At 52.4% G+C, this 17,485-nt stretch overlaps 1 protein-coding gene and 1 long non-coding RNA gene across 3 annotated transcripts in view; one reads left to right on the forward strand and one right to left on the reverse strand.

Moving 5' to 3' along the window:
* Positions 1-6,756, reverse strand: part of Prkag2 (protein kinase AMP-activated non-catalytic subunit gamma 2) — a 263,165-nt gene extending 256,409 nt beyond the window's left edge. For both annotated transcript variants that reach the window (XM_046429777.2, XM_046429776.2), the window contains exon 1: positions 6,618-6,756. In XM_046429777.2, the coding sequence (XP_046285733.1) occupies positions 6,618-6,731 (114 nt within the window). In that variant the 5' untranslated portion in view covers positions 6,732-6,756. The remainder of the gene's footprint in view (positions 1-6,617) is intronic.
* A 625-nt stretch (positions 6,757-7,381) lies between these two features.
* LOC124083199 (uncharacterized) lies at positions 7,382-13,104 on the forward strand. Its single transcript, XR_006848684.2, has 3 exons — positions 7,382-7,918; positions 10,522-10,616; positions 10,757-13,104. It is a non-coding gene; the product is annotated as an uncharacterized LOC124083199 (long non-coding RNA).
* The last annotated feature ends 4,381 nt before the right edge of the window (positions 13,105-17,485 follow it).

Genomic DNA, 17,485 nt, shown 5'->3' on the forward strand with positions numbered 1-17,485 from the left:
CCACTGGACCGGGAGGACGCAGCTAATCTTTAACCACTTCCTCTGGTCTGGTCGCACACGCCGCACACTGGGTGGCAGTGGGGTCTTATAAGAATTCCCTATGATCAAGCTTCTGTCTCACGTGGCCCCTCCACTCATCTTAGAGCCAGGTCATGATTGACTGACCAAGCGAAAGAAGGACTCTTTCAATTTGATACCTCAGCACTTTATCGGCCTCCACTTGTTCCACATTTTAAAGGGTGTTGACAAAGTTTAGGAGTTATGGATGGCTCCCCGCCTCTGGAGGGGAATGGGAAACAACTGGTATTTTAGGGGTGGTCCTGATCACTGCTCACACCCTGGGTTGAAGGTAGGATGGGCAGAGGAGAAGGGACCGACGCATGGGGAGCATGAGGGCGGGATTCTCTCCCAGCCCCCCAAGTGCCTGGAGCTCCATCCCAGCAAAAAGATGCCCAGAAGCCAAGAGTCCCTGGCAGTGAGCAGAACAAGTGGGAATGGGAAGAGGGAAAAGTAAGAGAAAACCGAGTCAAGAATCCACGCCATTTCCCAACGTGTTTATTTAGCTGGAGGTTTTAGAGGGCACACACTGATTTAATATTTAACACGAATGAAGTCTAAGCAGATGAAGAGGTTTCAACAAAGGCAAGGTGCTTCCACATAATTTCTTCAGTCAATGTGAGGCTAGTCAGCCAGCCAGTGTGTGGTCAGCGATGGCTGTCACCACAGTCAGAGTCACCAGCCCCAGTGGAGACGGATAATAGACAGGCTTTCTGGGTTTACTGGAGGAGGTCAGTTCAAAGGAAATAGGCAGGAGGAATACCAGTGAAACCCTGAGGACCTGATGGCCTGTAGAGCAAGACATACCAGCTGTGTCAGTCACCACCTGCTAACTCGGTACCGGGATGTCCTCCTGGTAATGATGACCAGGGCTTGAGGATCTGCATTGGTCATGTGGCTACTCTGAAGAAGGCAGAGCCTCATTCCTGTAAGGACCTAGAAACTTCCCACCAACAATACTAGGACTGAGCGGGAACCGCACCGCAGAGCGGCACCAGAGTCAAGGTGCAGCTTCACTTCCAGTCTGGCCGTCCAGCCACCCACCATGTAAAGACGAGGGGACCATCTTAACGTGGGCATAAGCGGGTACTACAAGGGAATTCTCCTCTGGGCTCTGCAGTCTGTGGGTGTGCTCTGCACTCCAGCCGTGAATGCTGCGCCAGGGCCGCCAGCGCTTGCTTGGTATGGAACAGCCCTGGAGCAAGGGGAGCCATGGGTCCATTCTCTAGCTGCCCACTCCTTCCTCAGGTGCAGCTCTGCACCGTGCCCTGCTGGCACTTAGCCAGCATGTTCTGCCCGTGCTCAGCCATCTCACAGTCAGGGCACTATGGGGCTGCATTTAGGCTTCATTTATCAACCCGGAAGCCACAGAAGAGTTCTGGGAGCTCCATCACCGAGTGGCTGCACTAATGAACTGTACAATATCATACTCTGGGCCCTATAAAGAGTTTATGGTGCACCAAGCCACTGAAAGGCTCAGTTGAGAATAGTGCAAAATGATTGACAGAAGGTGGAGAGATGTTAGGTGGACATTTAGACAGACAGATGATAGGTAGGTAGACAGAAGCACTAACCATGGGGACAGAAAAAAACAGATCAGTATTACACTAAGCTGGAAGGCAATTGTTTTTAAATCCCAGTAGGATAACAATCACCTGGAGAACACAATAAATATGCAGAATCACAGGTTTCAGCCTCAGAAATTCTGATTTAGTAGGTCTGGGATGAGACCTAGGATTTTGCATTTTAAACAAATACCCAATGATTCTACTTCAGCCGGTCCAAGAACCACACTTTGAAAAACACTGCCCTCAACCCTAACCTAGCTAATAGGTTGTTCAAATTAACCAAGGTCAAGAGTAAGGTCAAAGCTGACACCACCATTATGCCACCCGGCATCCTCTTTCCCCGAGACACCAGTGCAGGCCGTTCCATTGGTGAGTGACAGAGAGCCTACTGACATCCGGTCCTCCTGGCCTGGGGGCTGAACACAGTGTGGGGCAGGCCCACTGCAGACACAGAGGGTGCTGCGGCCACAGGGCAGGTGGAGGCACAAGGAGCAGCAGACCCTCCCGAGCCCAGTTGTGTCTCTGCAGCCTTCTGTGACGCGCAGCTGCTCTTGGCTCTATTGTTAGTCTGACTCGAGTGACTATGAAGGGCTTCTGGGGCTCCTGTACCATGAGAGCTGGGGACATGTGCAGTCTGTCACTAATGCCCTACTCAGCAGTGTTCCCACAGGCTCTGCTTTGGGTCCTTCTCTCTGAAGCCCCTCCTTCCCCTGGGCCACCTGCCCTGTCATTGACTTGTAAACAGTCCCAAAGACCACAGCGTGCCAGCCAACAGTCACGGATCGAGGTAATCCTGGGGGACGCATGGCTTGCAGCTTTCACAGGGAGACCGCTTTTTCTGGCACAGAAAAAAAGGAGAAAGAACACACTTGCTCCCAAAGTGCAGGCAGAGCCTACGCAGGGCTTCATCTCCAGTGAGACACTTTGTGAAGCCACCCCTACGGTCCTCACTGTTCCTCCTGCAGGCACCAGGGGCCACAGTTCCAGCCACTGTGCCCATTGGCTCCTTTACGGGCCCAGTGCATCCCCAGACTGGAATCTGTGCCAGCTGCCCTCTCCTGTGAATCCTCCCTGCCCCTGGCAAGACCCGAGAAAGTAGCCCAAGAAGGTGATCCGAGACGGCTGAGAAAGAGGCTAATGTCAGGCAAGGTGACATGCTTAGACCCAAGAGCTACTTTCTCTTCCTGAATATCTAGCCACCAATCTAATTGAACTTACAAATTATTTAGTAATTATAGGTTTCTCTTACCGGCAACAACCCACAGACACTGGGGTGTCCCATGAAATGGATTCTTCTTCCCCAGGACCTCAAGGCACAGCAGGGGCCCTGGCAGTAAGGGAGCAGGCTAAACGGCCCAAGGGAGGAGTTTGCAGTGATTCCCCAACACAGTGAGCCATGGTTCTGCTGGGCACCAGATGTGGGGGTGGAAACTGAGGTCCTAAAAGATGCTCATCCAATTGAACGATAAGACAGGTTGCTTGGATACTAGAGGCCCCAGGAGGCCTTGTCACCACAAATGCCATTTGTCACCACTAAATGACTAGGCTCACAGGGCCACCAGAACCTTGATGTCTTCTAGGAGAAACTCCTTGGAATTGAAAATTGCCCTGGAAATGGCACTTCGGAGACACCACCACCATCTGACCCTGGTCTTGGGGAGGTGGATGTGATTTGCCCATGGACTTGCTGCCCTCAGCACCAAAGCTGCAGCTGGGCCTGAACTCCCCCAGGAACCCGCCCCTGCTGCATGAACGCCAGCTCCATCTCCAGTTCCCTTTCCCCATCTCCCTCTGGTGATGGGGGAAAGGGAACTGCCATTCCTTGTTCTTCTCTGACCTCACTGTGGGGCCCTGGACCCTCACCCCTGGGGGTTGCCAGAGCTTCAGGTGGGCTTCCCTGAGTAGGCACTCACCCCTCGCTCTGCCCTGCACATGTTCCCAGCCTCCTCTCATCGCCTTTTAGCTGCTGCTTAGGTTGGATCCTTCCAAAATATCACCAGACAAGAGCAGGTGCGGCGGTTTAGCTCAGCCCAACTGAGTGAGTGGGGGGAGAGGCAGGGAGCCAGAAAGCTGAGGAGGGTGCAGTGGGGGCTCAGCCCTGCCAGGGACCCCCAGAACACCCTGCAGAACCCACGTCAGAACTGTCCCCACCAGGAATAGGGGAACTGGGCTACTGTCCTCCAATGACACCCTCCTTAGTGGAGGGTGTCCCTCAGGGCATTACCCTAGCCCTTCCAGGTGTCCCTGCACAGGCTGAGCCCACTGCTCTGCCCGGAGTCCTTCAGGCAGAGACAAAGGCACGAGCAGGCAGCTGCCCTATCTCAGCTGCAGGGGACTTTGGGACAGGTCACCAGGGAAGGTACAAGGCATTGACAGTGTTCACTGTCACTTCTCCACGTCTTAAGAGGAACTCCTCGCTCCCTTGGCCTGGTCTTCAAGGCAGGGTTGCCTGGTGAGATACAGGTCACCCAGTCCACATAAATGACGGGTCACTTCTAGTAGGCATGTATCTAAAACACTGCGTGTTTATCTGAAATCCAAATTTAACTGGGCATCTTGTATTTGTAGTAACAAAATCTGGCAACCTGTTTTCAAGGTCCTGTCTATTCTGGTCTCCATCCATTCCCTAGGACCCTGAACCTCAAGCCCTGTCCTCCTTGAGACACAGCTTTTCACTGTATCTGGAAGAGGCCATCTCTCCCTCTGGGCCTGAAGTCTTTCTACACACGTCAGCACAGCGTCTCTCCTTCCTCTCTCCTCTACCAGCAGCCATTGTCTGCACTGGTCATCTCACGACCTTGGAGTGCTCGCTAGTATGTGTGAAATACTCACTTTCCCAGACAGACTAATTCTTAGCTCTCCTACCACAGTGACCAACAGGTCGTTACTAGCTGGTATACAAAGGGACCCTGAGGTCCCACCAGCAAGCACAAGCTCTGTGAGGACTGAGTAAGAGCCCCGTCCTTTGGTCCTGTCTCATTACAAGGAGAGTAGTGGGCATATGGTTAGACTTGTTAACAACTGGATGAAACTAAGACTGTGGTAAAACACTGCCAGAGTCACCACTAGCAGCGAAAAGGACGGTCAGGTGCCCCAACCCCAGCGTGGGTTTTTCAAATCACTGTCTATGATTTCTAGTCCCTTAAACTGGTTCTGGATTTCATCCTACACTCCCATTGACATTGCCTCCGAAGTGTGCAGGCACATGTACGTGCGTGCGTGCGTGCACACACACACACACACACACACAAGCTTATACATGCATTGCAGACCAGCTTTCCACTTGACCTCAATACAATATGGCTTGTCCACTGGACAATGTCAAGTTCTTCTCTCCCCCACCCCTCCTCATTTTTAAATTAGACATGAATGTAATAGTCATACATGCACTTTACATGGTAAAGACTTTTGCATGAATTATATTATTTCTACATCCCTATAAGGCAGGAAAAACAGGTATTATTTTCTCCACCTGTCAGACAGGGCAAATGGAATGGTTAAATGGTTGACCCAAGGGATCACTGTTTTAGCAGCAAATATGGGTTTTAAATGTCTTTTTCAAATAAAGCCTTTGTTTCTGCATATTTGGGTCACCACCATGATGGCCACACAGCAGGGGTGGGGGTGTCAAGTCATCTGCTCCCTGGGTGCGATCCCCTCCACTGTCAGGATGCCCAACTTCAGTCTGCTCATAGGTACCCATTATATGCTGCAGGCTTGGAGCCCCTGGCCCTCACCTTCCTCACCAGGTGCTATTCACTCCGGGAGGGAAAGTTTAAGCATAAGGATCTTGAGGGAGAGTCTGGAAGGAAGGACACAGGAGCAAAAGTCTAGTGCTGTTCCCCGTGAAGAGTGAGTGGCCAGGCGCTAGCAAGCCAGCTCTGCCTGTGGCTGTCAAGAAGGATCAGCTTGACTGGGTGTGCAGGCAGCACTGAGAGGAGGGCTGAACTCACTGCACACTCCACCCTGCCCCAAACCCGCCACGCAGGAAGGGAACAAAATATTCTTTATGGAGCAGACCTCTGTCCATGTGTGCCGAGAGTCTGGCATGTGTCTGGGTGTGTGTTAGCACGTGTGTGTGTGTGTGTGTGTGTGTGTACACGCGCCTGCGGGTGGTGTGCCGATTTTCACTTGGTTGGTATTGGCGGAGGGTGTGACCCAGTTGGGGGTTCCCTTCGGGTAAAAGTAAGGGCCCCGGTTCACCTCCCACGACACGACCCCACTAATGGGGAGGCCAGGACAAAGGTCTGGCGCTACCTGGGCAGGCGGACGGGATCTCAGGTGGGCGCACTACCCTACCCGTCGCTTCCCCTTGGCTGGACAAGGTCGATCTGCAGACCGATCGATGTCGCCAAAGTCCAGGTCGCCGGCGTGCCGGGGGCTGAAGTTCGCGGCAGCCCTGCACAGATTAAGTAGCCCCGAACCCCCATATACCACGCACGACCAAACTACACTCCCAGAAGGGCATGCGAGAAGGGCTGCAGAGAAGCCCCCGCCCAGAAGAACCCCGAAGAAAATTCGTGAGGAGAGAGATATATTTGGGGGCGCAGTTACACAGCCACCCACGCCACTGTCCCCACCCACCGCCCCTCCCCTTCGTCCCCGGCCGCCGCACGCAGCTCCACCCCCGCGGAGCGCAGTCCACACCGTCCTTTTTCAGCAAAACAACACGATGCACCGCCCCCCCCCCACCCGCACCCGGCTGGATCCAGGGCTACGCCCAGCCGGCCACCAGCCGCGCCCGGCCCGGGAGCGCGCCCCGCGCCCCCACTCCTCTGCAGCCGCCCCCGTTCAGGACAGTCCCAGTGTCCGGGCCACACACGGGTGGCGAGCGAGATCCAACCTCGCCTCTGCAGCCTAGTCGGGCCCTGCCCCTCCACCCTTCCCCCCAGCTGCAGAAGTGACAGGAGGGGCACGCACGGCGCGCGCGGGGCGTCCCGCGTTAACCGCCTCGGCGCCGGGGTCTGGAGCGACTGGAGGGCTGGGACTCACCGGAATGTGCACTCGCAGCGAACGCCGCTTCTGGCTGGGATTTTTCTTGCCGCCGCTCCCGCCGGGGCTGGAAGCCTCTTTCTTCTTCTTGGTGTCCATGGCCGCGCTTCCCATAACTTTAACCAGAAGTTAATTCCGGTGACTCGTCCCTGGGGTTCTGCCCCCTCCCGTCTCCCCGGCCGCTGCCGTTGGACTGGAGCCGCGCGCTCTTTATGACTGTCCTTCCACCCTGAAGACACCTCGTGGGGACTTCCGCGGGGAGGGCGGGTGGAGCAGGTAACTCGCGCCGCGCCACCGGAGCGGATGGCGGTCGGCGGGGAGCGCTGAGTTGGAACGTGCTCTTTCCTACGGAATCATCTGGTGCAAAGTCAGAGTCAGAGCCAGAGCCCGTGCTGGTTCGGTTACGCGTGGCAGAGGTCTCCTGCTGGGTGACAAAGTTTTCTTCCTTTTGCAAAGCGAAGCAACATTTTCCACCCTCTTGGCTCCTCCCACAGATTCCCAGAGGTAATCTGAAAGGCAGGTGCTATTAAAAAAAGAAGAAGAAGAAAGAAAGAAAACAATAATTTGAAAACAGCGCTCCTGTGCCTGTGCCTAGGTGGAGACCGTGGCGAGAGCCAGACAGTTTGTACATATATACTTAACCCTCGGCCGCAGAATAAAGCAGCCTGGAGCCTGGAACCAGGGCCGTCCCCCTCTCTGGGCCAGAGGGAGGGCAGGAGGGGAAGAGGAGGTGCAAAGGCGAAGGCTCTTTGCAATTGGGCTACTGCGTGGCTGCAGGCAGAACTTCTGGCGGCTCGCAGGCCTGCGGGCCCGAGGGCGCGCCCGGAGCCCTGCTGAGCTAGGAGGGCAGGGCGCCCGCCCCCCGCCCACACCGTGCCGCGGTCCCCGGGGAATGAGAGGGACAGTGAGGAGCCGGGCCTGGCATCGGCGCAGGCTCGAGGAGCGCAGGGCGGTGGAAGGCGGCGCGTGTTGAACAGGAAGTGCGCGGCGTGCGGCGCCACGGCCCCACTCCCCGTCGCCCCCGGGTCGCCGCTCGCTGTCCCCTGCGGCCGAGGCCGCTGGGACTTTCTGGGTGCTGATTTCGGATCCATCGCGTCTCCCAGTGTCTCTGTGGGAGACACTGTGGGCATGACCCCCTGAAACACACACACGCACACGCGTCTCGTCCCTGCTGCAGACCCGGCAGCTATGGGAACCCCCGGTTTTCGGTGGGCTGCACGTTGACCAGCACAGGCTTCACGGAAAACCGCCCACCTGGCGTTTGGACCCCAGTCCACAGGGAGAGCGGTCTGGGTCTCTGGGTGAGTGCAGGCTTTTCTCCCCCATCCACCCACCCACCCGCTCAGCTGTGCTTCATCAGGATTTGTGCAGTGGATCCGCGGTAAAGCTCACGTTCCCGCGTCGCGGAAAACGCAGTTCCTGAGACTGCGGGAAGAAATGGGTGAGAGAGGGCCTGAAAACCAGGGCAAGGGGGCTCCACGTGCTGGCACAGTCCTTTAGAGCCACTGGGGTGCGTAAATGGCACCGCCCGCTGCTGAGGCCCCGCCCCCAGGTGCTCTCCCGGATCGAACGACCTCAGCTCCCGGGGTTGGAAGTGGGGAGAGTGGGGTTCGCTTCCCCTCCTGCTTAGATAGAGGACGCGGTGACTCCAGATGTCACTCGAGCTTTCTGAATATAGACATCAGCTCGGTCGTTCTGTACTCAGTAATGCACGCATTCCACCCAGAGGAAGAGCGCAGCAAGGGTCATTTTGGAGACACCTTGGGGGTCCATGAGAAGTTGGCCTTAATTCCTGTCCAAGTGCCGCCTCCGCACAGTTTTCTCTTCGGAGGAGGCGTGGTTAGCGCAACGTAGTGAACGTGCCTTAGAAAAAGGCCACGTCTCTGCCCAGGGAGCCCTGTTTTGGCCAAGCTCAAGGTTTCCAGCCCAAGTTCTGAGGTGGATGGGTCCCTGGTCTTGGGGTGGGTTGAGGTCGGGTTTACCTGTCTCCTTTCCCCTGCTCTCCAGCCCAGCGTGAAGCCGGACTGGAAGACGCCCTCAGTCCCGCAGCAGCTCAGCCTAGTAGCTCAGGGTCCCTCTAAAAAGAGCTGTCTGGGGTGGACCTCCAAGCTCCACCATGGCCCCCGGTGTGGGATTTCTGGGTCTTTTCCTGGGTGGCTCCAAGATAAAGGATTTCAAGGGACCCCGCAAGACCTTCTTATTTCACTAAGTGCTCAAATCTCTGGTTAGAAGTAGTAGAGGGGAGGCCTTCCGTCTGCCAGTTGGAGTTAAATGACCAAGGGAGTCCACCCTCACCACTAAAACTCACTCCTGGATGTCATTTAAATGTCCCCTCTTTAGCTTAAAATGTTAACCCCTATCTCCATGATAATTTGCCGGGGGAGGGGATGGAGTGGCATAAATCATGCCATTGGATTAGAACTGGGTTTGGAAGGAAAGATGGAGCCATAGGAAGGGAGCCAGCTGACCCGGAGGGAAGTCAGGGAGGAGCCACTGGGAAGAGCTCAGAAGGGGACATACAGTGTTTCTTATCATATCGTGTGTTTTCTCCATGGGGCAGTTTTTAGCAATTACTATACTGTGTACTTTTATCCATTGATTTCTATAAATTTGTACAATCCTTCATTGATAATTAGTTTATTCCCTGAGTTTATTTTATTGGAGTCCAAGTTTTAGTGCCTTGGAATTTTAAATTAAAACATTTCACTGAATTGCCTGCATTTTAACAGCATTCCCTCCCCCATTTTGTTACCATATGTTAATATTTCTGAAATTGGAGTGTTTCCTTTAGGTGATGTCAGAGGAAGGTTAACAGACTTTTTTTTTTCTTCTCAAAAGATATTATTAAATTGATTATATGTCTTCTATCCAGATTGGAGGGAACACTGTAATTGTTTTGCTTTGGGGCACTTTCTGAAAACACCCCTTTTCTCCTACCTGTGGGTGTGCATATGGTTATTTCAGCCAGGAGCTAGCTACATGCAGTGTGCTCAAGCAGCTGTCCATGCCACAATCCCTGCCATCCACATTGCTGAATGCCCTGCCTATGACCTTCCCCAAAATAATGCAGTAAAATATGTGCTGAACAAAATACCAAAATGAAGATAGGATTACTGAGTTTTGCCTTTTGCCTCAGCTCCAATGTTGCTTGGCTCGTTGATCCTGCCTTAGGGCAAAATTCTGATTTTTAGGAAAGATTACATTAAAATATCCTTTATATTGCTGGCTGAGTTTTGGGCACACTCATAATATTTCCACCCAAGGCCAGAGCCTCATTCATCTCCCCCTTGTCTGCTCCGTCCTTCTGATTGATGGAAGGGTGAGAAAGAGCTTGCCGAGAACCATCCCACGTGCTCCAGGAGGACTTCTGGAGTCCCACTCCTCACGGCCACTGCCACTGTGTAAGGAGCAGGTGATCTTTACACAATTTCTAAAGCCTTTTTAACCAGGGCTTGTCTTTTGTCTGGATTATATTTTGTATGACTTCATCAATTTTATTGCTCTAGCAATTCACCTTTTCACAGAATTTTACAAAAGTACCATTCCACAATACATCAGTAATTGAAAACAACAAAGATATAATGACGATAGACACACCCCAGGTCTTTGACCAGAGGTGGCTCAGGACAAGGCTTCCTGTGGAGGGGAGCGGGCATGCTGAGACACTTCTCATTTGAATTGTGGTTGGTCTGGGCAGATGATGGTGAGTCCATAGTTAGTGCGCAGGCTGTTGGGGGTTTTGCATGCTTCAGCATATCCAGTGAGCAGTACTGTTAACCCTGTTTCCCAGTCCAAAAATTGGTGACTGTGGGACTGCTGTTCCAGGGCACTAGCATCACCCGCCCTCAGGGCTTCTGCTCAACTTCTTGGCCCATCATGATGGCACCACCTCTTCCCAAACCAGGTCAATGTTTCATTCAGAGAAGATGATTAAACTGCTGCATCAAGGCCAAGGCCTATGACCGAGTCGGGAACTGCAAGACAAGGGATGTTAAGACTGTGAGTAAAGGAAACCTCCACCCAGGGCTTAGGGGTGGGTCCTGGCGCTTTAATTTCACTTAACCCGATTTTCCAAACTTGTCTCTGCTTTTCCTACTTCTGCTTTTTCTTTTGTCTATTAATATCTCACATAAACGAAGATGATTTTGGAAGCCACAGGTCATCTCTGTAGAGCATCGACAACCTAGAAGGGTTCAGAATCGGTGGTGTACTCATGGATTCAAAGTCCACACCTGCCCTGTGCCCTTGGAATGTCACCGATGGCAGGATTCTGGGGACTTATAGATGGATGTGTGTGTCTGATGAATCCCCCTCCTCATTGGCAGTGTCCCCATGTGGGAAAGGAGACAGGAAGCAACTCTTTGGTCACCATGCTGGGTAGCTCATATAAATCATCTCCTCTAATGTCTACTAGCCCCCCTGAGAGAACGGCATATGCACTTCACGGTCTAGGGAAGCTGCATCCTAGTTGCTAGCAAGTGCTTTGCATCCATTAACTTATGTCCCTTGGTTCTCATTGCTGTTCCCTTTATGAAAACAGAACAGATTTGCCCCCCTCCTCTTTTAAAAGCTTTACGCAAGACTAAGAAGACTCTCTAGTAAATGCCTCCCAGGTGACTTAGATAGGCTACAGGACATCTCTGCTGCCTTGTTTCCAGACAGTGACACAGGATTGTGAGAGCAATGGCTTCTATCTTCAGGACCCCAGGGACTCAATTCCATGCCAAATGCCACTCTTGGAAAAATGATCCAACAAGGTGTGGGCTCGGGGCCTCTGTAAATGCTGTGCTAACTCACTGGACACCAAGCTCAGGGCATGTACCTGACGATGGCAACCAAGGCCAACAGGCACATTCCCATTTCCACTTCCCTTTCAGCTTGGGCACTCACCAGTGCAAATGAAGCCACTAGTGTTGATACCTGAGGGAAGAGAGGCAGGGGGCCCGGGTGAGTGGAACACTGCCCTGGGATGCCAAGTCTCCTGACCACCCCCTTCATGGGTCCATTTTGATTTTGGGGGCACCCAATTTGGCCCCCTCCTCCATCTCCTTTCAGGCTGCCCTTGATCCATAATGCCTGTCAACCTCAGGCAGCCCCGTTGGCGAGATCCGGGATGCACTTTGGGAGGAGGAAAGGGCGAACTCTGTAGCAATGTTCTCCCAAGGGTCGGAATTGCTGTTCACTTCTTCCCTTGGGGAGAAGCCTGGGTCTTTGCCAGCCCTGTGCCTAAAAGCACATTCAGCAATTCTCCAGAACAACAGATTCAGCAAGCAGGGTGCGTGGAACCACACAGTGGGGCACAGTGGAGAGCGTCTGTTTGCTAAATAAAAGGCAGGTAATCCCAGCAATCAGCTCCCTTCCTGACTAAGGGCCGTAGTCACGTAAACAGCATTAGCTGGGAATGAAGTCGTTGGTTCTGCCAACAGCTGCCTTCGTCACTGACCCACAGCATGCCCGTTCTAGTGATCTGCCTCACCTGCCATGGGGTGAAACGTCTGGGCTCCCCAGGTTGCAGAATGGGACTAAAGGTCTCTGTGTGTCAGCCCTAGACTTAGTTATTAGCATGCAATAAGCAGACCATCAACCCTGGGAAGTTTGGAGTCCCACTATAACCTGAATATGGCTCCTGACCGTTTTCTGACCTCTTGATCATCTGTCCATTGGTACGTGAGTAAATAATGCAAATTAATCATAATCATTTCCTAAGCAAACAAAGTTACTTTGGCAATTATACCAGCTCCAAAGTGCAGGACAATGTGGCCCTAACGAACATGGGAGGGTGTATCTGATCTCCTGGCTGACCACTGATGACGTCCCCTCAGGTAACATGTAGCTGACAGCCAGGCCTGGCCTCTAGAACATCATCAGGGCTTTTCATGAAGACTCCAGGAGAAAATAAATGCACATATCATCTGTGCCCTTGGCATGGGCAGCAAGGGTGACCTTGATTTTCAGGTGTGCACAGCTACCTTTGACCTTCAAGTCCCACTGGAGAGGCATAGGCACGATCCCAACGAAAAGGAAGCTGCCTGAGTCAGCCCCCAGCGACCTTGCGTAGTCCACCATTGTCCTTGTGTCTTAGCACTTCAGTCTGCAATCAATCAATGCCCATTTGGTGCTCAGCAAATCCCACAGAGATGTTCAGTTCAAGGACTCTGGACGGACGTGCAGGACGGATCTCAAGGACATGGTGGTATTTGACAACTCTCCTTATGCCAATGTGGATCAAAAGATATTTTGTACAATGTTCCTAAATATAACTCCTAAGAATTGCATGAGGTCTTGGAAGAGAACGGGGGGAGAGAGAAGCCTTCCAAGTGGGACTCCCGGTGGCTTACACAAGCTTCCTCTGCCTCAGCACCACGCACAGGGCCAACAGCACCACCGTGCTGAAAGCCTTGCTTTGCCTTTTCTGTCCCCACTTATTGTAGCTTTTGACCTTCTAGGTCAAAGAGCAAAGTGTAATTACAAAGTTCATTGTCCACTAGCCTGTGTAAGAGGACATTTTCTTGTCACTGTAGCGCCTATTCACCATGGCTCACGGTCTTCCCAACACTTGTGGGATGAATGCAGAAGTGTCTTTGGGTAACCTCAGGTTTCTGCTCAAAGATGCCTTCCCTGCCCCACCCTGCTCTGAACTGGGAACAACAGCCCCAGGATCTCCTGCTGACTGGCGTCTGGCCAGGTTTGGCCAACTGGAGACGGTGGGGGAGGTAGGAGCGGGAGGAGGAGGGAGGCAGAGGGTCTCCTGCTCTGGTTTCACTTTGGGCAGCCCAGAGCATCCCCTGAGAGCCCTGGACGTGTGAGCACAAGTCTGAGGCTGAGTGGGTGAGCCCAGTGGGCGGCTGGAGGACGAGGGTACCAGAAGCGTGAAAGGTGGCTTGCGGTGTTCCAAGTTTGGTGAGAGGAAGGTCAGGTAGGGCTCAGCCCTTCCATCAGCGAGGACTGGCTTTGACCCGAGTGAGGCCCATCAGCTAGAAGAGCAGGGGTGTGTGTGAACAACACCTGGTGCAGCGGGCGCCCGGGAAGGGGCAGGAGGGGTCCTCAGTGGACACCTGAACAGAGCTCCACTGAACACGGGAGTGGACAGGGAGGAACAGGGTCAGCAGAGGGATCCTTCTAAGTCGAGGTATATCACCCATGTTGATGTGCTCAGGACAGCACCCCAACCAGGCGGGAGGGGTGGATGATGCAGGAAGGAGGGAAAAGGGCCGCGGAATCCTCCTATTCCAGGAGGATTGCAAGTTCAAGATCAACTTTAGCAACTTAGTGAGGCCCTAGGGACTTAGTGAGAAGGAGGGAAAAGGGTCGCCTGGGGCTGACTCACACTGGAATAGGAGCAGAACCAGCGCACAGGAGCCAGCGCCGCGAACTCCGTGACGGGAGGGCCCAGCACAGGGGCTGGGAGACCAGGCTCTTTCCTGAGTGCTTGCTTTCCTGGGGCTAGGAAGCAGTGCCACCTGCTGATGAGGGGAAGGTGCCAGGAGAGCCATGGGAAGCATCTGGGGTGGGGGTGAGGGACACGCAGGCACTTTACTGCACAGACAGAGGCCTGTATCTGGCTCAGCGTTGAAGGTTGTCCACGTCACGTCCTAGGTGGCCATGTTGCTCCTGGGATGGCTGAGTAGTAGTCCACTGTGTGCACACCCCAGGGTTGGTGGTGAGCACTGCTTACTTATTACATTCTATGTATGTAAGCAGTTTCCTGATGACGAGAGCCTCGGCTGCTTGGGCGCTGGGAAGCTCAGGCCCAGGGCACTTCGCAAAATCAGGAGTGCTCTGCAGGGCGGCTGCTCAGTGAGGAACGTGCACGTTGTGAATTTCGTCCTCCTGGAGGCTGGTCGACCCTCACAGCCAACATCACACCATCACACCTGTCTTTCTGCACCCACGGGAACACAACCTATTTCCAGGTTTTTGACATCTGCCAATCTGTTAGGTGCAATAGTACCTCCTATTGTGATGAACGAAAGTCTCTGTACATTTGTTTGTTTGTTTTGGGTTCTAGGGATTGAACTCAGGGACACTCAACCACCCAGCCACATCCCCAGCCTTATTTTGTATTTTGTTTAGAGACAGGGTCTCACTGAGTTGTTTAGCGTTTCACTTTTGCTGAGTCTGCCTTTGAACTAGTGATCCTTCTGCCTCAGCTTCCCGAGCCACTGTGATTACGGGCATGCACCACTGCGCCCAGCCCTGTATATCTGTATTTGCAGTTGCCTTTGTGTGAACTGTCTCTTTGTGATTTTTTTCCCCTAGGCTCCTGCTGGATTGTAGGTCTTTTTCTTACGTACTATTCTTCAGATACTAAAAAAAATAGACCCTTGTCAGTGCTGGGAGTTACCAGTATTTTTTCCCCATTTATTGTCTTTTGAATGTGTTTATCACCATTCTCCATGCAGAATTTTTCCTACTTAAATGGATTACTTTCTTAATTTGGGGGAGATACCAGGGTGAACCCAGGGCACTTAACCACTGAGCCACATCCCCAGCCCTTTTTATTTTATTTTTTAAATTTTGAGACAGGGTCTAAGTCCCTAGGGCCTCACTGAGTTGCTAAAGTTGATCTTGAACTTACAATCCTCCTGTCTCAGCCTCCCAAGTCATTGGGATTTCAGGCATGGGTCACTGCACCTGGTATCAATTTATTTTTATGTCTACTGGGGTTTTCTGTCACACTTAGGGCTGTCCTTCCTACTTCAAAATTATTTCTAAAACATCCCCATATTTACTTCTGTAATTTTTTGCATGCAAATCATTTTACATTTAAGACTTTGATCTTTCTGTTATTTATTTTGGAAAAGATACAAAGTAGTGGAAGAAGGAGATAAACTTTCATAGTAGTTTTTGTTCTATTTACTGAGTGGAAGCCACTCTGGACAGGAGCCTGGGCCCTGGTCTGGGTGAACTTGCACTCACCTGCCAAGCTGGGCGGATGGGGACCTCTTCAAGCGTTTTATCTGCAAAGGAAGACAGCTGGTTTGGATAACTTCCCAGGTGCTCTCCATCAGACAGGCATTGAACCTGCCAAGGATGCTCCTTCTTTCTCTCTGAGTTCTTGGAAGGCTGAGATGGACACCAACAGACTTGTGTGGTCAGTGTCAGGAACCACTGCCTTTTCTTCCTGTGTTCAATTAATTAATATTTATTGAGTGCATGTTGTGATGAATCAGCAGAAACCTGACCCTGAGCACGTCAAGGGCCCAGCCTTCCAATGGCAAATTAGGAGCTCCAGCCCCCTGCAGGCTGCACTGAGGGTCGATTATATGTTGGACGCACAGATGGGAAAACACCTGATAAGCTCACTCCAGTTGCAGAGTGAGAAACAATAAGCGTGTGAGTACTTCCTGTTTCACAGAGTGTTCGTAGATGAGCTCATTGAATTCTTAAACACTGCAAGGGTTGGAGGGCTGAGTGACTTACGTAGGGGATCTGTTGTGTCAGATGTAAAATGAGTTTGTTGGTTTTTATAGGTGTTGGTTTTGAGTCTTTCTAGAGTATTTTCTAGATTGCAGAGCTGGAGGCCCATAAATGCGATACCACCCAAGGAGCGGGTGGAAGAGATTTCTAGATAGAAGAAGGGTCGTGCGGGACTTCAGAAGGATACTGCTTATGTGCTGGGCTTTGCACAGGGCTTAGGAGGGAGCAGGGAGGCAGCAGGTTTGGGGACAGAGCTCAGAGGAGGCACAAGACCACTGTGGGGCAGGCTGCTTCTATCTAGAATGTTCCAGCAGGACTGCCTGAAACCCTGTTGGAAAGGACCCATCTTATTAGGGCCAGAGCTAAATGGTTGCTAGCTAACTCCGGGATTTGATCATTTGAGACATAAAAAAGACATATGCAAAGATCCCTAGAGAGAGATTCCTGTTTGGCCTTATATCTAGAATAGTTGTCTTGCTCCTGGATTCTGCCCTGTTTGCACCTTGTGGCACTGGGGTGGCTAGAACGTGGACATCAGAGCTGTTGGCCTTAGCAACAGTTACTCCTGCTGGAATCCTGCACGAATCGCTCTATCTTCCTTCGGGGGAACTTGGAGGCTGCCAGGATCCCTCCCCCTGCTTCCACTCACACTGGGGACCTGGTCCTGGGTGACAGTCAGGGGACTCCAGCTGGAGCAGACCGAGCCCAGTTAGTTCTTCTCCTGAGGCCGTTCGTCCTCAGCCTGGAGCTGCCCCACTCTATGCCCAGCGCCTGCCAGCCTGGGTACAGCACCCAGAACACAGTACCCACGGCTGAATGCCCAGTTCCTGTGGTCCCTGAGTCCAGTTCCTCTTCTTCCTTTCCCTGTGAGTCAAGGAAATCCCCACATTGTCTTAAGCAAGAGCTGGATTTCTGTCTCTTGCAATCCAAAAGCCCTAGTTTCTCACTTTTAATTAACTTAATTATTTTGTTTGTTTGTTTTGCCCCCTCGTAAGTTTTTGGTTTTTTTTTTAACAATCTGGAGAGGGAAGAAGGAAGCAGAAAAGAGAGAAGGAAAGAGATGTTCCTCAGGCAGAGTGAGTACTAATAGGAGCCCCTGCTATTGATGTCCCTGCCTGCCCCTCTGTCGCCTGCTCCATGGCCACACTCACCCCTCTGTGCTGCAGCCACGCTGTGCTCCTCACAGAGCCCATTCTGAGCATCTGTGGGGAAGGAAGTGGGGATGGGTGGGAACGCAGGACCATTTCCCAGGCCAGGAACAGCAGAGACCCTGGGAAGTCTTGTCACTCTGGGAATTTAGATGAATAAGTGAAGGCACCTGAGTGCCCAAATCTTCTCCTACAGGAAAAGGACTTTTCCCTTTGTAATTAAGAAAGCCAGCCAAAGCTCACAAATAATTGGGATTAGCAATGTCCATCAATGATGTTTCAAGTTACCTGAGCAAGAAA

The sequence above is a fragment of the Marmota monax genome, unplaced genomic scaffold (assembly GCF_021218885.2).
Source record: "Marmota monax isolate L192 unplaced genomic scaffold, Marmota_monax_Labrador192_F-V1.1 WCK01_AAM20220418_F8-fsc00193, whole genome shotgun sequence".
NCBI classification, from domain to species: domain Eukaryota; kingdom Metazoa; phylum Chordata; class Mammalia; order Rodentia; family Sciuridae; genus Marmota; species Marmota monax.